Here is a 15,856-nt window from a genome sequence, read left to right on the forward strand (position 1 = left end):
CACACCGCTCAGCTGTGGGGTGCTATTCGATTTCCATGCCCAGCTGCCTTTAGAATGTAGCTTTGGATAAGTTCTTCAGAATGCATCATAAACAAGTAGCTCTGGCTTACCAATAACAATAAACATGCCATCTCCAAAACTGTACTATGTTGTACTCAGCTAAAAAGTGGCCCAATCCCATTTTTCCATTAAGCTATTATAGAATCTGGTCCTAGCACCATTAATCTCCATAAATTCACTGAAGAGAAAACAATTATTTTCAAATAGACTATGAGGAGACCCAATATAGGTACCAATATTCTGATTATTATTATACACATATGGGCTGTCTGCAACAAAAACATAATGTGAAAATAAGCCACCAATCCTTAGTGTCAGTAGTCAGATTTCAAAAGGGATGAAAATCAAATGTAGGAAGAATCGAGATTGATTATATCTGTCAAGGATATCAGTTCTGCTTGAACACTGATTAAGTGATTAATGAAGTACTGCCAGAATTACTAAATCTCTTTGCAGTAAAATGTTATTGTACTTTCCTTCATAATTATAAGTTTAGGAGGAGACAAGAATTGATTTACTAGAAGTAACTTATAAGTTAATTTTCATCGTTTTTTTTTTTTTTTTTTTGGTGAGGAAGACCAGCCCTGAGCTAACATCCAATGCCAACCCTCCTCTTTTTTTTTTGCTGAGGAAGACTGGCCCTGGACTAACCTCCCTGCCCATCTTCCTCTACTTTATATGGGACGCCGCCACAGCATGGCTTAACAAGCGGTGCGTGGGTGCGCGTCCAGGATCTGAACCGGGGAAACCTGGACCACTGCAGCGGAGCGCGGGCACTTAACCGCTTGCACCACAGGGCCAGCCTCCATCATTTTTTTTTTTTTAAGTAAAATTCATGGAAGACAGTGGCTTTACTTTCTTCTTCTGAGTTCCTTTTAGCAGGAGATCAGTTTAGACCCATCCTGTGGCCCCACAGGATAATATGTACTTTTCTAAGGAATAGGAGGAGAATGCTTCCTTGATTAAGTGTTGAATTTAAGGTTCGGGAGTCTTTTCATGACTGCATTCCTTGCAGTCTTGACTTCATTCATTCAACAAGCATTCACTGGTTGCTGACTATGTGGTAGGCACTGTGTAGGGGGCTAAAGATCGAAAGAGGAATTATTTGCTTAAATATCTGTCCCTTAAAACTATATCTATTTGTTCTGGAATCATGGGCATTCTCCTAGTTAATGAAAGAAGGGAGTTTCATCAGTTCCAAAGAAAACATTATAACTGCACTTAAAATAAGCCCTTAAAAACAAGTGATGAAAAATAAGGAAAAAGAAAGTAGACCAGAATTTAAAAGACTCAACTGGATCCTCGACTGATGTCACGTGTGAGGTGGACATGACTGCTCACTGTCATAGGACCTTTCTGCTTGGACAGTGTGTGTGTGTGTACGCACATACTTGCCCATTTTGCAGGGAGGAGATAGCCAAACAGTTCTGGAAGGAATATGGACATGGCAGAGGAGACTAACTTTACCCATTAACCCAGAATCACCAACTTCAGAGTGGGATGGGTCTGTAAAGCTCATTTAATTGAATCATTCTTTTACATCTTTTTTGCAAATCCATTTTGTCTTAGAAATTTTATACCCATATACTCAGGGAGGACCACATAGATCTAGGTCTAGCTTTATTTACATACATTCCTTTATAACCTAGAAAGAAGAAAATGAACTGGCATAGTTTGATGCCCGAGAATTTGAAGTAGGAGACTTGAAATTTCAAACAAACATTTATTGAGTACCTAACATGGAGTATGGTAGGAACCCTGCAGATAGAAGGATATATACGTCACAGTGTTTGCCCCCAAGGACCTGACGGTCTCCCCGGGAGTATATCATGAAATGTACAGAAAGAACTATCACTTATTGCCAAAATATATTTTGACATAAGAGGTATAAGCACAATGAGGTGGAAGCCAGGGGTGGAAGGGGTCAGTTTGACCTAGAAGATCAGAGAAATCAACCTCTCTCTCTCTCTCTTGCACACACACACACACACACACACACACACACATTTTCATTCAGCAAACATTTATTAGGGACCTAATATTTGTTACACATGGAGGTCCATTGGTGAACTAGACCAGCATGAATGCCTGTCCACCCTTGTTACAGAGAGAGAGTTCAGGAAGGTGGAGGAGATCTATAGATAGAGAGGTGAAAGATTGGTTAAGGGTCGTTCTGGGAAGAGCGAATGTCACCAAAGCACAGATGTGATAAAAATAATCAGCTCTAGGGTGACGAGAGCCTAGCTATGTAAAAGAGTTTGGTGGTTGTAGAATATGAAGTTGAAAAGAAGTAGTTTGGGGTCATTTTATGAAGAACTTGAATTTTATTCAAAAATTTGTATATTATTCTTCAGATGAAAGGGAGCTTTTGGAACAAGAGAGGGCGTGACTGAGGCTGTGGTGTGGAAGATGAATTGGGATGGCGAATCATTCAACAAAAACATTTATTGAGCACTTACTGTGTGACCAGCATTGTTTTAGGAGCTGAGAATATAGCTATGAAGGCAAATGTCCCAGTTCCCGGCCCGGAGGAGTTCTCATTTAGGTGGGATGAGACGGTCCATGGATGGAACACAGAACAGTCTGGAGACTATTGCTATGATCTGGCAAGGGAGACAGATTTCAACTGGTGGTGATGAGAAAGGAGAGGAGGAAATGGTTAGACTCCAGTCACTAGAGAGAGAATTCAAAGGGGGAAGAAATGACAGGATTTGGTGATTGATAGAATGTGAGGATTCTGGAAAAAGTAATTGCAATGACCTGTTTTCTGGCGTCAGGTATTCAACTGGCTGTCAGATGCCTGCCAATTCCTACAATACCATGAGGTTGGAGTTTAAAGCCTGGGGCTACTCTTACAGTTTGATCCATCTGTTTGAACAATGCCAACTGGGGGTACCTGTAGGAATTTTCTCTTCAGGCCCTCCCACATCACTTTCATCACCGCTTCTGATCACCTCCACCCGCCTTTTGGTACCCCCTTCTGCTTTAAACTGTTCTTCTCTTAGAACTAGCTGAAGGTTTGAAGTGTTAAGTGAATAAGATGGTTTGAAGTGTTAAGCCTGGGTGAGGTTTTTATACTTTTAACAAAAAACACTCGAAACCAACAGTAAAACAACAATTCCTAAAGAAATACTCTTTTTATAGTGGATTTTAGGCCAGCTGGATTTAGGCCTGCTGGATTTTAGGCTTTCTGGTATTCAAGAAATTACACCATAATGGTGGCCACCTAACCCAACACACACTTTATAGTCGGCCTCTGTGCTGCTCCATGCTAAGGGAACTGGAAGGAAAAGTTCAAATGCACGGTTCACGTCAAGTGCAATATTTAAGAAAAGCTATTAGGAAACCACAGCTTTCCAACTGCAATCCAATTTCAATCTCCTACCCCACTCCCCTGGGTTTAAACCTCTTCCACTCTGTCCACCCACACAGCTGGGCACTTCCTGCCCTGTATCATCTCATATCTGTTAAATTCCTTGCTGTTCTGACAGTATTTCAATCTCAGCACGGAAGGGGTCCGGGAGGTAGTGGGGAGGGCATCTCTGTCCCGCAACCGATCTGAAGGTGAGCAGCTTCTCTTTTGAGATGGATTGACCTTTTCCAGCTACACAAATTTGGGTTTGTTCCGTCCAGTGAATAATAGATTCAGATGTGATTGTGTTCCTTACTTAGATAACTCTGTAGCAGGAAGGGATGTTGCAAGCGGCTGAATCAAGTCCCGTTCATGGCTGAATGATGCAGAAAGTCTGGAAGCTTAATATGCCTTTCCAATCCAATAAGCAAGGGATTTCTGAAGTTTGTAGCCTGCAGCATGTGTGCCGTACTTGAAAGAACAGACTCAACAGTACAACGTGAAAAGTGTGCCTGCCCTCCCTGGCCCTCTCTGCATGCATCTTTGCATTTTATCCCAGATTATGTGAGATTTGGTGTTTGTCTCTTGACAATCTGGCAGCACCTAAAAAGCCTGTGGCTTCCTATCAATTGCCTTCTATTAATCAACTAAAAAGTTGAGTACATTAAAAAATCTCTCCTCGTCCTGTCTCAGAACTTCCTCCTCTTTCCCTGCCCTCGCATTGTCCTTGACTTTGGGCCTTCTTCATTTTCCCGCAGCTTCTGAACCTGGATAATCACCACCTCCACAGGCCCGTGGGACCCCTCTTGTTAAATCTTTTTACATGTTCTCGTCCCCTTTCTCTCTAATCTCCCCAAATCTTCCCTCCAAGTTCCATGAGGCATACAAAACTCTCTCACATGCAGGAAAAATGAAACCCAGCTTAATCACCTCCACCAGGCTTCAGTTTGGTGAGGATTCAAATTGCCTGTTACCCACCCCTGTGTGAAGTGAGTTAACCCTTTCAGAATGTCCTTTGCACTCCCTGCCATTCTCATTCCCTGCCCTGTCCCTCCCTCCCTCTCTCTCTTTCTCATTTAGCAGGAGCTTGCAGAATCTTACCAAAGAATTTTTAAATGAAGCTGAAAACACTTTTCTTCCTTTTAGCTCTTCGTCTATTCCTCCGTCAATTTCTCTTTATTTAACTTGAAAGTATCTAACAGATATTTTGATTTCAATAATGTCACAATAATGAGCTTTCAATAATGAGCTATCCATCTTAACTGCTTTGAGAATACATCCATTAAAAAAATACATTTACTTCAGTGGCAGGTAGAAATTACAGCAAAAAGAAAACCAACTTTTAATGGTAGATATGTTGTTAGACTGTGTATTACAGTCGTGTATCGCTTAACCACGAGGGTACATTTTGAGAAATGTGTCGTTAGGCAATTTCATTGTTGTGCGAACATCATAGAGAGTGCTTACACAAACCTAGTTGGTACAGCCTACTACACACCTAAGCTACACGGTACTAATCTTATGGGACCACTATTGTATATGCAGTGCGTTGTTGACCAAAATGTCATTATGTAGTGCATGACTGTAGTTTGCTAGGGCTGCCATAACATAGTACAATATTGCGTTTTTTATGAATTGAAGGTTTGTGGCAACCCTGCATCGAGCAAGTCGATCAGCACCATTTTCGAACAGCATTTGCTCTCTTCCTTCTCTGTGTCACATTTTGGTAATTCTTGCAATATTTCAAACTTTTTCTTTATTATTATATTTGTTCTGATGATCTATGATGTTACTTTTATAATTGTTTTGAGGTGCCATGAACTGCACCCATAAACGATGGCAAACTTAATCGATAAATGTTGTGTGTGTTCTGACTGCTCCATTGACTGGCTGTTCCCTGTCTCTCTCCCTCTCCTTGGGCTTATGCCCTGAGACATAAAAATATTGAAATAAGGCCAGTTAATAACCCTACAATGGCCTCTAAGTGTTTAAGTGAAAGGAAAAGTCGCACATCTCTCACTTTAAATCAAAAGCTAGAAATGATTAAGCTTAGTGAGGAAGGCATGTCAAAAGCCAAGATAGGCCAAAAGCTAGGCCTCTTGTGCCAAACAGTTAGCCAAGTTGTGAATGCAAAGGAAAAGTTCTTGAAAGAAATTAAAAGTGCTACTCCAGTCAACACACAAATGATAAGAAAGCAAAACAGCCTTATTGCTGATATAGAGAAAGTTTTAGTGGTCTGGATAGAAGATCAAATCAGCCACAACATTCCCTTAAGCCAAAGCCTAATCCACAGCAAGGCCCTAAATCCCTTCAATTCTATGAAGGCTGAGAGAGGTGAGGAAGCTGCAGAAGCAAAGTTTAAAGCTAGCAGAGCTTGGTTCATGAGGTTTAAGGAAAGAAGCCATCTCCCTAACATAAAAGTGCAAGATGAAGCAGCCAGTGCTGATGTAGAAGCTGCAGCAAGTTATCCAGAACATCTAGCTAAGATAATTCATGAAGGTGGCTACACCAAACAACAGATTTTCAATGTAGATAAAACAGCCTTATATTGGAAGAAAATGCCATCTAGCTAGAGAGGAGAAGTCAATGCCTGGCTTCAAAGCCTCAAAGAATAGACTGACTCTCTTGTTAGGGGCTAATGCAGCTGGTGACTTTAAATTGAAGCCAATGCTCATTTACCATTCCAAAAATCCTAAGGCCCTAAAGAATTATGCTAAATCTACTCTGCCTGTGCTCTATAAATAGAACAACAAAGCCTGGAAGACAGCACATCTGTTTATGACATGGTTTACTGAATATCTTAAGTAATTTCTGCTGCTCAGAAAAAAAGATTCCTTTCAAAATATTACTGCTCACTAATAATGCACCTGGTCACCCAAGAGCTCTGATGGAAACATGCAATGAGATTAATGTTGTTTTCATGCCGGCTAATACAACATCCATTCTGAAGCCCATGGATCAAAGAATAATTTCGACTTTCAAGTCTTATTATTTAAGAAACACATTTCATAAGGCTATAGCTGCCATAGATAGTGATTCCTCTGATGGATCTGGGCAAAATAAATGGAAAACTTTAGGGAAAGGATTCACCATTGAAGATGCCATAAGAACATTTGTGATTCACGGGAAGAGGTCAAAATACCAAAATTGACAGGAGTTTAGAAGAAGTTGATTCCAACCCTCATGGATGACTTTGAAGGGTTCAAGACTTCAGTGGAGGAAGTAACTGCGAAATGTGGTGGAAATAGCAAGAGATCTAGAATTAGAAGTGCAGCTTGAAGATCTGACTGAATTGCCCCAATCTCATGATAAAACTTGAACAGATGAGGAACTGCCTCTCATGGATGAGCAAAGAAAGTGGTTTCTTGAGATGGAATCTACTCTTGGTGAAGATGCTGTGAAGACTGCTGAAATGACAACAAAGGATTTAGTATATTACATAAATTTGGTTGATAAAACGGCGGGAGGGTTTGAGAGGATTGATCCAATTTTGAAAGAAGTTCTACTGTGGGTAAGATGCTATCAAACAGCATCACACGCTACAGAGAAATCGTTTGTGAAAGGAAGAATCAATCGACACAGCAAGCTTCATTGTTGTCTTATTTTAAGAAATTGCCGCAGCCACCCCAACCTTCAGCTACCACCACCCTGATCAATCAGCAGCCATCATCATCGAGGCAAGACCCTCTACCAGCAAAAAGATTATAATTTGCTGAAGGCTCAGATGATGGTTAGCATTTTTTAGCAATAAAGTATTTTTTATTTAAGGTATGTACATTGTTTTTTTAGACATAATGCTAAGGCACACTTAATAGACCAAAGGATAGTGTAAACATAACTTTTACATGCCCTGGGAAACCAAAAAATTCTTGTAACTTGCTTTACTGTGATATTCACTTTATTGCAGCGGTCTGGAACTGAACTCACAATATCTCTGAGGTATGCCTGTGCTACCACAAACTGAGTGGCTTAAACAACAGAAATTTATTGTCTCACAGATCTAGAGGCTGCAAGTCAAAAATCAAGGTGTCAGCAGGGTTGGCTCCTTTGGAGGGCTGTGAGAGAAGGATCTGTACCAGGCCTCTCCTTGGCTTGCAGATGGCCATCTTCTCCCTGTGTCTCTTCATATCATCTACTCTCTGTGCATATTTCTGTGTCCAAATTTCCCCTTCTTATGAGGACATCAGTCATATTAAATCAGGGCCCACCTTAATCAACTCATTGTAACTTAATTACCTCTGTAAAGACCCTATCTCCAAATAAGGTCTCATTCTTGGTATTGGAGGGTTAGGACTTCAACATATAAATTTTGAGGGGGACTCAATTCAACACATAACAGCCCCTATGCTTTTTATTCAGGCTGGCTACCTAATTTGCAGGACCCAGAGTAAAATAAAAATGTGAGGCCCTGGTTGGGGCAGGGAAGTCAAGTCAATCTCCATTTCCCATGGGCCCATGAGGGATTGCAACCCCCGAGTCGGAAAGTGCTTGGAACACACTACCTGGATTGGGATTAGGGGATATGTTCTCACTCATTCCCTGTCGAACATGCAGTGGTGCTGCCAGCCCAGCGGGGTCAGCTACTGCCCAACTTTGCTCCAGACGCCACTGGCTGTCCACTCCCAGGCCCTGGGCCTCCAGTCCCCTAACCCCAATGCAACCTGCTTGCCATGGTGGGTGGAGAGCACGAGTGGGGAGGAGAGGCTGAGAACCCAAACAAGAGAGGTGGGGAGGTGACACCAGGTGGGACTGAGCTTGAGCCAAAGTTCCAAGCCCCTGGCTCATGCTTCATTGTCCCATGGGACTTCATGCCCAACGCACAAATTCAAAGATTAAAATTATTGAGAATTCCAAGACCCCAAAGCATAGAGCATTAAATCTTAAGTTCGAGGCCCTGCTGAACATGAGGCCCTGTGTGACCACATTAGTCACATGCCCACGAAGCCCACTCTGTTCTTATTTGAACAAGGCTAACACTATGGAAGAAAGACTTTGGCAGACTCCAGAGCACTTCTTTTAGGGTAGAACTGCTCGAAGCTAAAGAGGATCTGTCTTGGTTTCCCCATCTGCACAACGGGTTTATAGAATCATAGGATCCTGTTAAGGATTACCTCAGTCACTATGGTCACTTTATATATGTTAATAAGAGAAAAGCAAATCTTAAACTTGAACATGGACAGTGCAAAATAAGACAACAATGTTCATAGTTAGATAATCACTTTGAATTTCCTGTTTATATTTTCATAATCGAAAAGGAAAGCTCTCAAGAAAAGTGTGCCAAAAGCCAGAAATAGTAAAACTTTATCATTAGCATATTTCTTTGGAACTGTGGTAGTCTGGAAAATATCATAAATTAAAAAGTTATGTGGTCACACATGAAAGCAGAAGCCTCTCGTCTGTTTTGTTTAGCTCTGTATCACAGAACACAATTTCTAGAAATTCGAATAATATTCCTCCATTTTTCTTGAGTGGCTTTATAAAACATTTTTCCCTAAATGACTTAATATGGTGTTTATAAGATGTTCTTTTGTCCTTTTGTGAACTATAATATTACTTTTCACTCTGATCAATTCAAAAAAATATAATTTATGTTCCTAGCTTTGTATTAGAACATCTCTTAAAAGGCTTTCAAGGATAATTTCTGAAAGAACATGGAAGCACGGGTCTACAAATGTCTCAAACATATGACTTTGATAGGTCATGTGAGGATTCATTGCATAGGGATGAGTTCAGAAGAGGCAAAACAAAGGAATCACTTCTTCAGAAAACCCGATATAAATAAGCAAATTGTTAGGGCAATGAAGGGGAGCTGAGGGGACAACAGCTCTCTGTGTGGTTCACCCTGTGTGGTCACTGGTTTGGAACCCGCATTGTGTGGTATCAGTTACTGAGACAACCAACAATAGGAAAAGATGTTAGGAGCTTAGTGAGAAAGATGAAAAGGTCCAGAAATACTAGAAATCTATGCTAACTCCCAAAGGCTTGTGAGGAAAGGAGCCAGTCAGAAAAGCTGGGATGAGAGAGCCTGAAATGGAAGAGATTCTGAGAGACGACGGACAGAGACGGGAGAAAGGGAGGCAGATGGCGGCCAGGAAGGGCAGCTAGACCAGTATCTGCTCATGCTTTTACTTAAATTCCAAATCTCCAGATTAGGAGAATGGCTCATTGTTCAAGAGCGCAGGAATTGCCTAGAACAATTAAAAAAAATCAAGAACTTTGCACATTTCTGCTTTATGAAAATATTCATTCCTACATGTGGAAGTACTGGCTTGGAAAAGCAAGAGTTGCAGAGAACAAGAGGCTGGCCTCCTGTTCCTCCTGCCACGAAATCAAGTCACATGCTCCCATCAAACAGTGGGACACAGAATGAACTATTTTGTGGGGTCACAAGGCTATCCAGGGGTCCTTTGCATTAGTGCTCGAATGCCTGGTTTGAATCCCCACTCTACAAGTTCCTATGGTGCAAGTTAACTTAACACTTCATCTGTAAATGAAGGGTATGTATTACTAGCACCTACCTGACTGTGGTGAGGATTCAGTATGTTAATGCATGTAAAACGGCACAGAGTAACCACTATCCAAGTGTTAGACACTATTAGGAGCAGCAGAGAGTGGCATTTTTACCTTTGTATTAGAAATGGAAGCTGTGGGGGAAATCTCAGAGTAATGACTTCTCCCCACTGCTGTCTCCAGGTGGTGGCTGTCTTCACTCTTTTTCAGAAACCTTTCCAAAGGGGTACCCTTTCTTCCCTTCCTCCACACTGGGGTGCACCGCCCTGCACCCCTTCCTCAGATTCACTATGTGATACCAGCACATAGTGTGAGGTCCTCTCTACCTCAGAGACTTTAACTTCCACACAGATGACCCAACACCCTGACCCAGTGTTTTCTCCACCACAGGTTGTAGCTCATTAACAGGACATGAAATCAATTTAGTGTGTCATGACCAGCACTACAAAACAAAATAGAATGGCGCAGAGTAGAAGGGAGCAGCACATCATATTAGGTAAGGGTATTTTTTAATGAAACTTTTGTTCCAGACACACATGTCTGTACTACTCTGGACTCGCAGCTCCTCAACCTCCTTTGCTCCGAGGACCATCTTTCACCTGTTCTCCACTTCGGTGATCACTCCTACAACTATACCTTTGATCTGGTCACTACCAAGAGTGGATCTACCTCCAAAACTTATTTCCATTGTATAATTACTACCCCTCCTATTCTGTCATTTCTCGCATCTCCTAATTTTCACCGCCTATTATTTTTAATTTTCTTCAGTTTTAACCCATATTTCTTGAATCCAAACTTTCTGCTCCTTACTATTCCTACTGGGACTGACAGCTCAGGTCATCAGCGTCTTTCTTCATGCACAATTGCTTTAACCTTCCAGATGGTCTCTTTGCAACCCTCCAGAATTAACCTCTTCAAGTCCCAAACCGACCACAGTATTCCTAAACTTAAAAGTGTGACCTGATTCCCCTTTGTCAAAACTCATGAGGCTCTTCTCAGCTGTACCCAATTCACCCAACCAGAATTTTTTTCCGTAAGCAGAGTGCCTCTAACTAAACTCTCTTTCATTTCCTCATCTCTCGCATGCTCCCAGATATAGACATGTCACAGCTTCTTGTCCTGCCATGACCCTATTCTGGAGATTTACTCCATCCACAGCCCCTGATGGGGCAGCATACCTGTGTACACCTCTCGCCCCTACCATGGCCTACTAGCCACGGGAAAGCCTCTGATTCAAGGGCAGAGCACAGGGACTGGCCAGCATGCTGTGAATAGTGTGGCCAGATTCATCTCCCAGGAAATTATGAGACTCTTCCAAGGAAGCTGTGGGAGCTACATATGAAAGGCCGTGCAAGTGCAGAAGAAACCAGTCCACAGAAAGAGACCCAAACAGGGAACACCATGCAGCCCCTGAGAAATAGAAACAGAGGAAGTAGTTGCTTCATTCCAGTGGCTAGTTCTCAGTTCTCAGGAGGCCTGGTTGCACAGGAGAACCTGTCCTTGGGTCCCTTTGAGATCCTGGTACCTTTACATTCAGCCCCACATTTTCCTGAGTGACCTTCAGTGGCCCTCTTTCTTCCATTCAAAAGAGCCCAGACTAGAACTTTCAGTCCATTGAACTACTGTTGCCCAACAAGTGATTTTGTGCTTGGCACACATTCCATGTCTTCCCGGAATGCTCTATCCCCTTTTTCCGTGTGGAAACTACCTACTTATCCTTCAGGAAAACAAATGCCCTTTCATGAGTCCCCAGCCCCTCAGGCCAGTCCCTCCTCTGCATCCCTTTAGCGCTTTGCTCATTCCTTTTTATCATAACATCTACCACACTGTTTTGAAATTGTTTGTGTTTCTGTTTCTGTTTCTGGACTCTCAGCCTCTTGGGGACAGTATTGTGTCCTGCTCATATTTTTATCTCCCCACTCTGGGGGTGAGTAGCAGATTCTGTTGGTTCCCTACCCACGGCACGTACTCTGGGGGTCACTCACCTGAGACAGTTCCCATATACTCCCACTGACTTTCTGTGTCCCCCTGCCTGGCGGTGCTCCTCGCAGGCCAGGGGAAGCTTCCATCAAGGAGGAGGTCAGGGGGTGGGGGCTGTGAGCACCTGCACTTCCTGCCCTTCAGCGTGTCCGCTGTGTTCTCCCCAGTCCCTTAGGGGGGCCGTATGAAACTGAGCCCCCATTGCCTGTAAGAGCTTTCTTTCTTCCCTTCCCTGTCTCATTTCCTCACTCCCTCACTGTGCCTTCTAGAATCACCTCCCAAATAAACTACTTGCACCCAAATAAATACATGTCTCAGCAACTGCTTTTGGGTGAACCCAAACCAAGACAGGGAGATAAAGCACACAGTGTTCGACAGATAGTGAATGAGCAGCGGAGGCCTCCCGCGCCTCACTCCTGCTCCCATTGGCACGGGACGCCGGGAGACATGCCCACCCCCCTACCCCCGGCTCACTTTCTTCTCCCCAGGTAGGACCCCATGGTGAAGCACTTTGACCTCCCGCTCATCAGCACCCTCACCTCCCTTGGTCACTGCCCATTCAGAAGGGCCGACCCCAACGGTCCCCAAGGACGGATACAGTGTTGGGCTCCCTCCACTGCTGCTGCTGGGAAGAGGAATGCTGTGGAGGAAACTCTCCTACTATGCCAGTTGGGGCCATTTCACATTTATAATGCTCAGCCCTCAATGTAGCTTCAAAATTTTTTCACTTGCCCCCAGGTCATTTCCTTTAGCCACTTCCACAGAGCCTATGCCCACCTCTCCCCAGGATGCCCACTCCCTTCCGCATTCTCTCCCCTGCCCTCCCAGTATTGGGGGTACTTGAGTGAGAGAAGTTATCAAGTTTCAGCACTTGCTAGAAGAAGAGCTGAGATACCAGAACCACAATGAGGCCCCTTGGTATATAGCCAACTAGAGGTAGGAGACAGGCTACAGAGATGCCAAGTACAGTGTCGTGTACAGCACAAGAAATAATTTCTAGAGGGCTGTCAACCTGCCAGAATGGTCTGGACTGGCCAGAGGAAGAGGGCACTGTGCTGATAGCGAAACAAAAGGACAACACTTGGGTAAGTACTATTATTAGCTTCATTTTTACATATGAGGAAACTTAGGCACAGAAAGTTTAAGTAACTTGCCCAAGGTCACACAGCTTATAAATGGTAGAGCCAGGATTTGAACCCAGACAGTCTGGCTCCAGAGCCCGTGAACTTAACTACTACATGACACTGTATTTACTGATCTTTGGACACAAAATTATTGATAAATGATTAAAAAGTCAGCACAATGCCACCCATTATCTGCTTCCCAAGGCTGGGATGCTTATAATACATATCAGATCATTCATAATACATATCAAATAATACATATCAAACAATTCAGAGGAAAAATACTATATGTATAATCTGCCTTGCATTATTACATATCCCTTATTAGTGGATATGAAACTGAAATGGGTGCATATTTTCTCCTGGTTGCTCTGTGGATGCAAAAGGATCTGTGGATCATGGCTAAAGGCAAGTCAACGTGCTATAGCAAACACAATGGTAAACTGAGGCACCCAAAAACATGGCTAAACAAACCACGGCTGTACCTCAGCTTCCACATCTGAAAAACAGATGGCTGGAGTAGAGAGGATCTCAGGTCCCTTCCAACGCTAAGATTTTGTTTTTCCATCTTTGTATAGATAGGAAAAACTTGATTTCAAGCCCATCTAGATTATGCTTGAAATTCCACCGATGTGGGTGATTGCAGTCAGAGACGGGGGCCTGTGTGAGGACTGGTACCTTCAATGCCACATAATCTCCCTGCTCTTGAGAACATCAGCAGCAGCATTTTCATATCTGAAGAATCTCTGTGCCTACTATGTTAAATGCCCTCAGATTTGCAAACTGTCACCTGGAGTGCACAAGAGGTCGCAGATGGTTCTAACTTCAGAGTGTCCTTGTCTACTAAAAGGAAGGCACTGATTAGAAACTATTTCAGGCCAGGATTTGGGTCTGCTACATATAGTAGGGATTAGTCCATCAGCGCTAACCCTGGCTCAGAGGATAACAAGCACATTCTCTCTGTGTGGCTCTGTTCCAGTTTCTGTCCAGCTGCTGTGTTCTAGAGACCTGGTGCTCAGGCAAAGCCCACATTTTAAAATGTAAAGGAAAAAGCACTGTCCGGTAAACTCTTAGTGGAGACGGATCACATCATGGGGTCAGAGGTGCATCCACAGGAGCATTTTTATTGAACTCACAGAGAAGGTAAGAGATCTCTGACCTCGGGCCGCTTTAGAATAAGAATTACTCACCCCATCCCTGAGAAAGCCTTCTGGGAGTGCTAGAGAATACCGTCCAGAAAACATTACCTCAAAAATGTATACATAATATGTTGAGAAGGAAAAAAAGTGAACACAGACACCGATCACGCCTGGCTTCACCCCTGCTCTCCTAACTTAGTCCCAAGGGCAGAGAGGACGCAGGCTGTCTGGGGGCTCCTCCCGGTCCATTTAACTTCTCCCTGCCTCCCTCCTCCCTTCATAAACGGGCTTCCACGTTTGGACACTGGCTTCTTTTCCTCAGAGGCGGCCCATGCAGTTATTCAAGAATGTGAGTCCCCGCAGGACAACCTCTCCTCAGGTTTCTTCACATGTCTCTTGATGAGTCTTACGTGCAGTTTGTTGTTATTAGTGCCCCGGAGTCGATTCGGATTCCTAGCCAGCCTGTGCGCACGCAGCACAGCGGAAGCCTGCCTGCCCTTTGCTCCATCCTCGCACCTTCCTGCGCTCCAGCAGACAGCGCTCCACTGCTGTTCACAAAGTTTTTGTGGCCAGCTTTTTCGGAAGTGGTAGTAGGTGCTCAATAAACGTTTGGTGAATCGATTCGTGTGTCCACATGTGTGTTGCGGGGGGTAACTTTGAAGGCACTTTCGCTCCCTGGCGTGCCACGTGCCTTACAAACGACCTCCTTTACTCTTCGTGGTCTGTGGATATCACAGACACCATTTTTCCGAAGAGAGAAACTGACCAGCAAAGAGGGTAACTTGCTTCCGCTCACACAGCTCATGCGGGCCACAGGGGCTCCTCTCCCGCATTTAGTCTGCGAGGCGTTAATAGAGAGGAGAAAGAAGGGGCGGGGGGAAAGGCCTGGCTTGGGGCCACTCTGCAGGTGGTGGCGCACACCCGGAGAGCTTGCTTTGGGAGGGGACGAAATGGGACATCTTTGATTGCCATTATTTATCCGAAAGATAGTCCCCTCAAATAACTCTCCGGAGTTTACATTTTGAAACGTCTCTTACCTTCCTACGCCCGCTTGTCCCGGGTCAGAGCCGAGTCAAGTTGCCTGCGAGCCCAGGCCCCGCCCCTCGCCGCGCTCCGGGTAGAAGCCGGGAGGATGCGGGGCAGGAGGAGGGGGTGCAGGCCTCTCCGGATGCAGGACCGCCCATCCTCAGGGCTTTCTCGGGACTACAGAGACGCGGCCACCATATAAACTCGGCCGTCCTCGCTGCCCTCGCCCGCCCCCAGCGTCGCCCCTTGCTCCTCTCCTCGACCACCCCCGCCCCCGAGGTGCCGATCTGATCCCTCCGTCCAGCCCGGGGGACACTCACCCTGCCACTCGAGGACCCGCTCGGGGGTAGGCGCCGCCGCCGCGCTCTTGGCGCAACCCCGCGGCGCCCCCAGCAGCAGCAGCAGCAGCGACGGCAGCAGAAGCATCGCTAACCACTGGACTCCCCCGGCGCCCCGGGTCCTGCCAGCAGGGGCCAGCGCTGCAGCCCGAGCGCGCTGCCCTGCGGTGCGGTAGGCGGGACCGCAGCCTCCACCGCGCTCCACCCCTCCCGGGGCCTCGCCTCCCATGCGCCCCGGAGACCCACTCCGTCACCCCTGTCTCCACAGTGTGCGGACACTCGGGGCTCTGGTCTGGGAGACCGGGAAGTCGCAGAGGTTTTCCCCGC

The 15,856-nt window shown here is 44.8% G+C and overlaps 1 protein-coding gene across 1 annotated transcript in view; it reads right to left on the reverse strand.

Annotated features, from left to right (window-relative positions):
• PLA2R1 (phospholipase A2 receptor 1) overlaps window positions 1–15,632 on the reverse strand; it is a 112,239-nt gene extending 96,607 nt beyond the window's left edge. The window contains 1 exon segment of the mRNA XM_058549073.1: window positions 15,512–15,632. Coding sequence (XP_058405056.1) covers window positions 15,512–15,617 — 106 coding nt within the window. The 5' untranslated portion in view covers window positions 15,618–15,632.
• Window positions 15,633–15,856: the final 224 nt, after the last annotated feature.

This window comes from Diceros bicornis, chromosome 10 (genome assembly GCF_020826845.1).
Source record: "Diceros bicornis minor isolate mBicDic1 chromosome 10, mDicBic1.mat.cur, whole genome shotgun sequence".
In the NCBI taxonomy this organism is placed as follows: domain Eukaryota; kingdom Metazoa; phylum Chordata; class Mammalia; order Perissodactyla; family Rhinocerotidae; genus Diceros; species Diceros bicornis.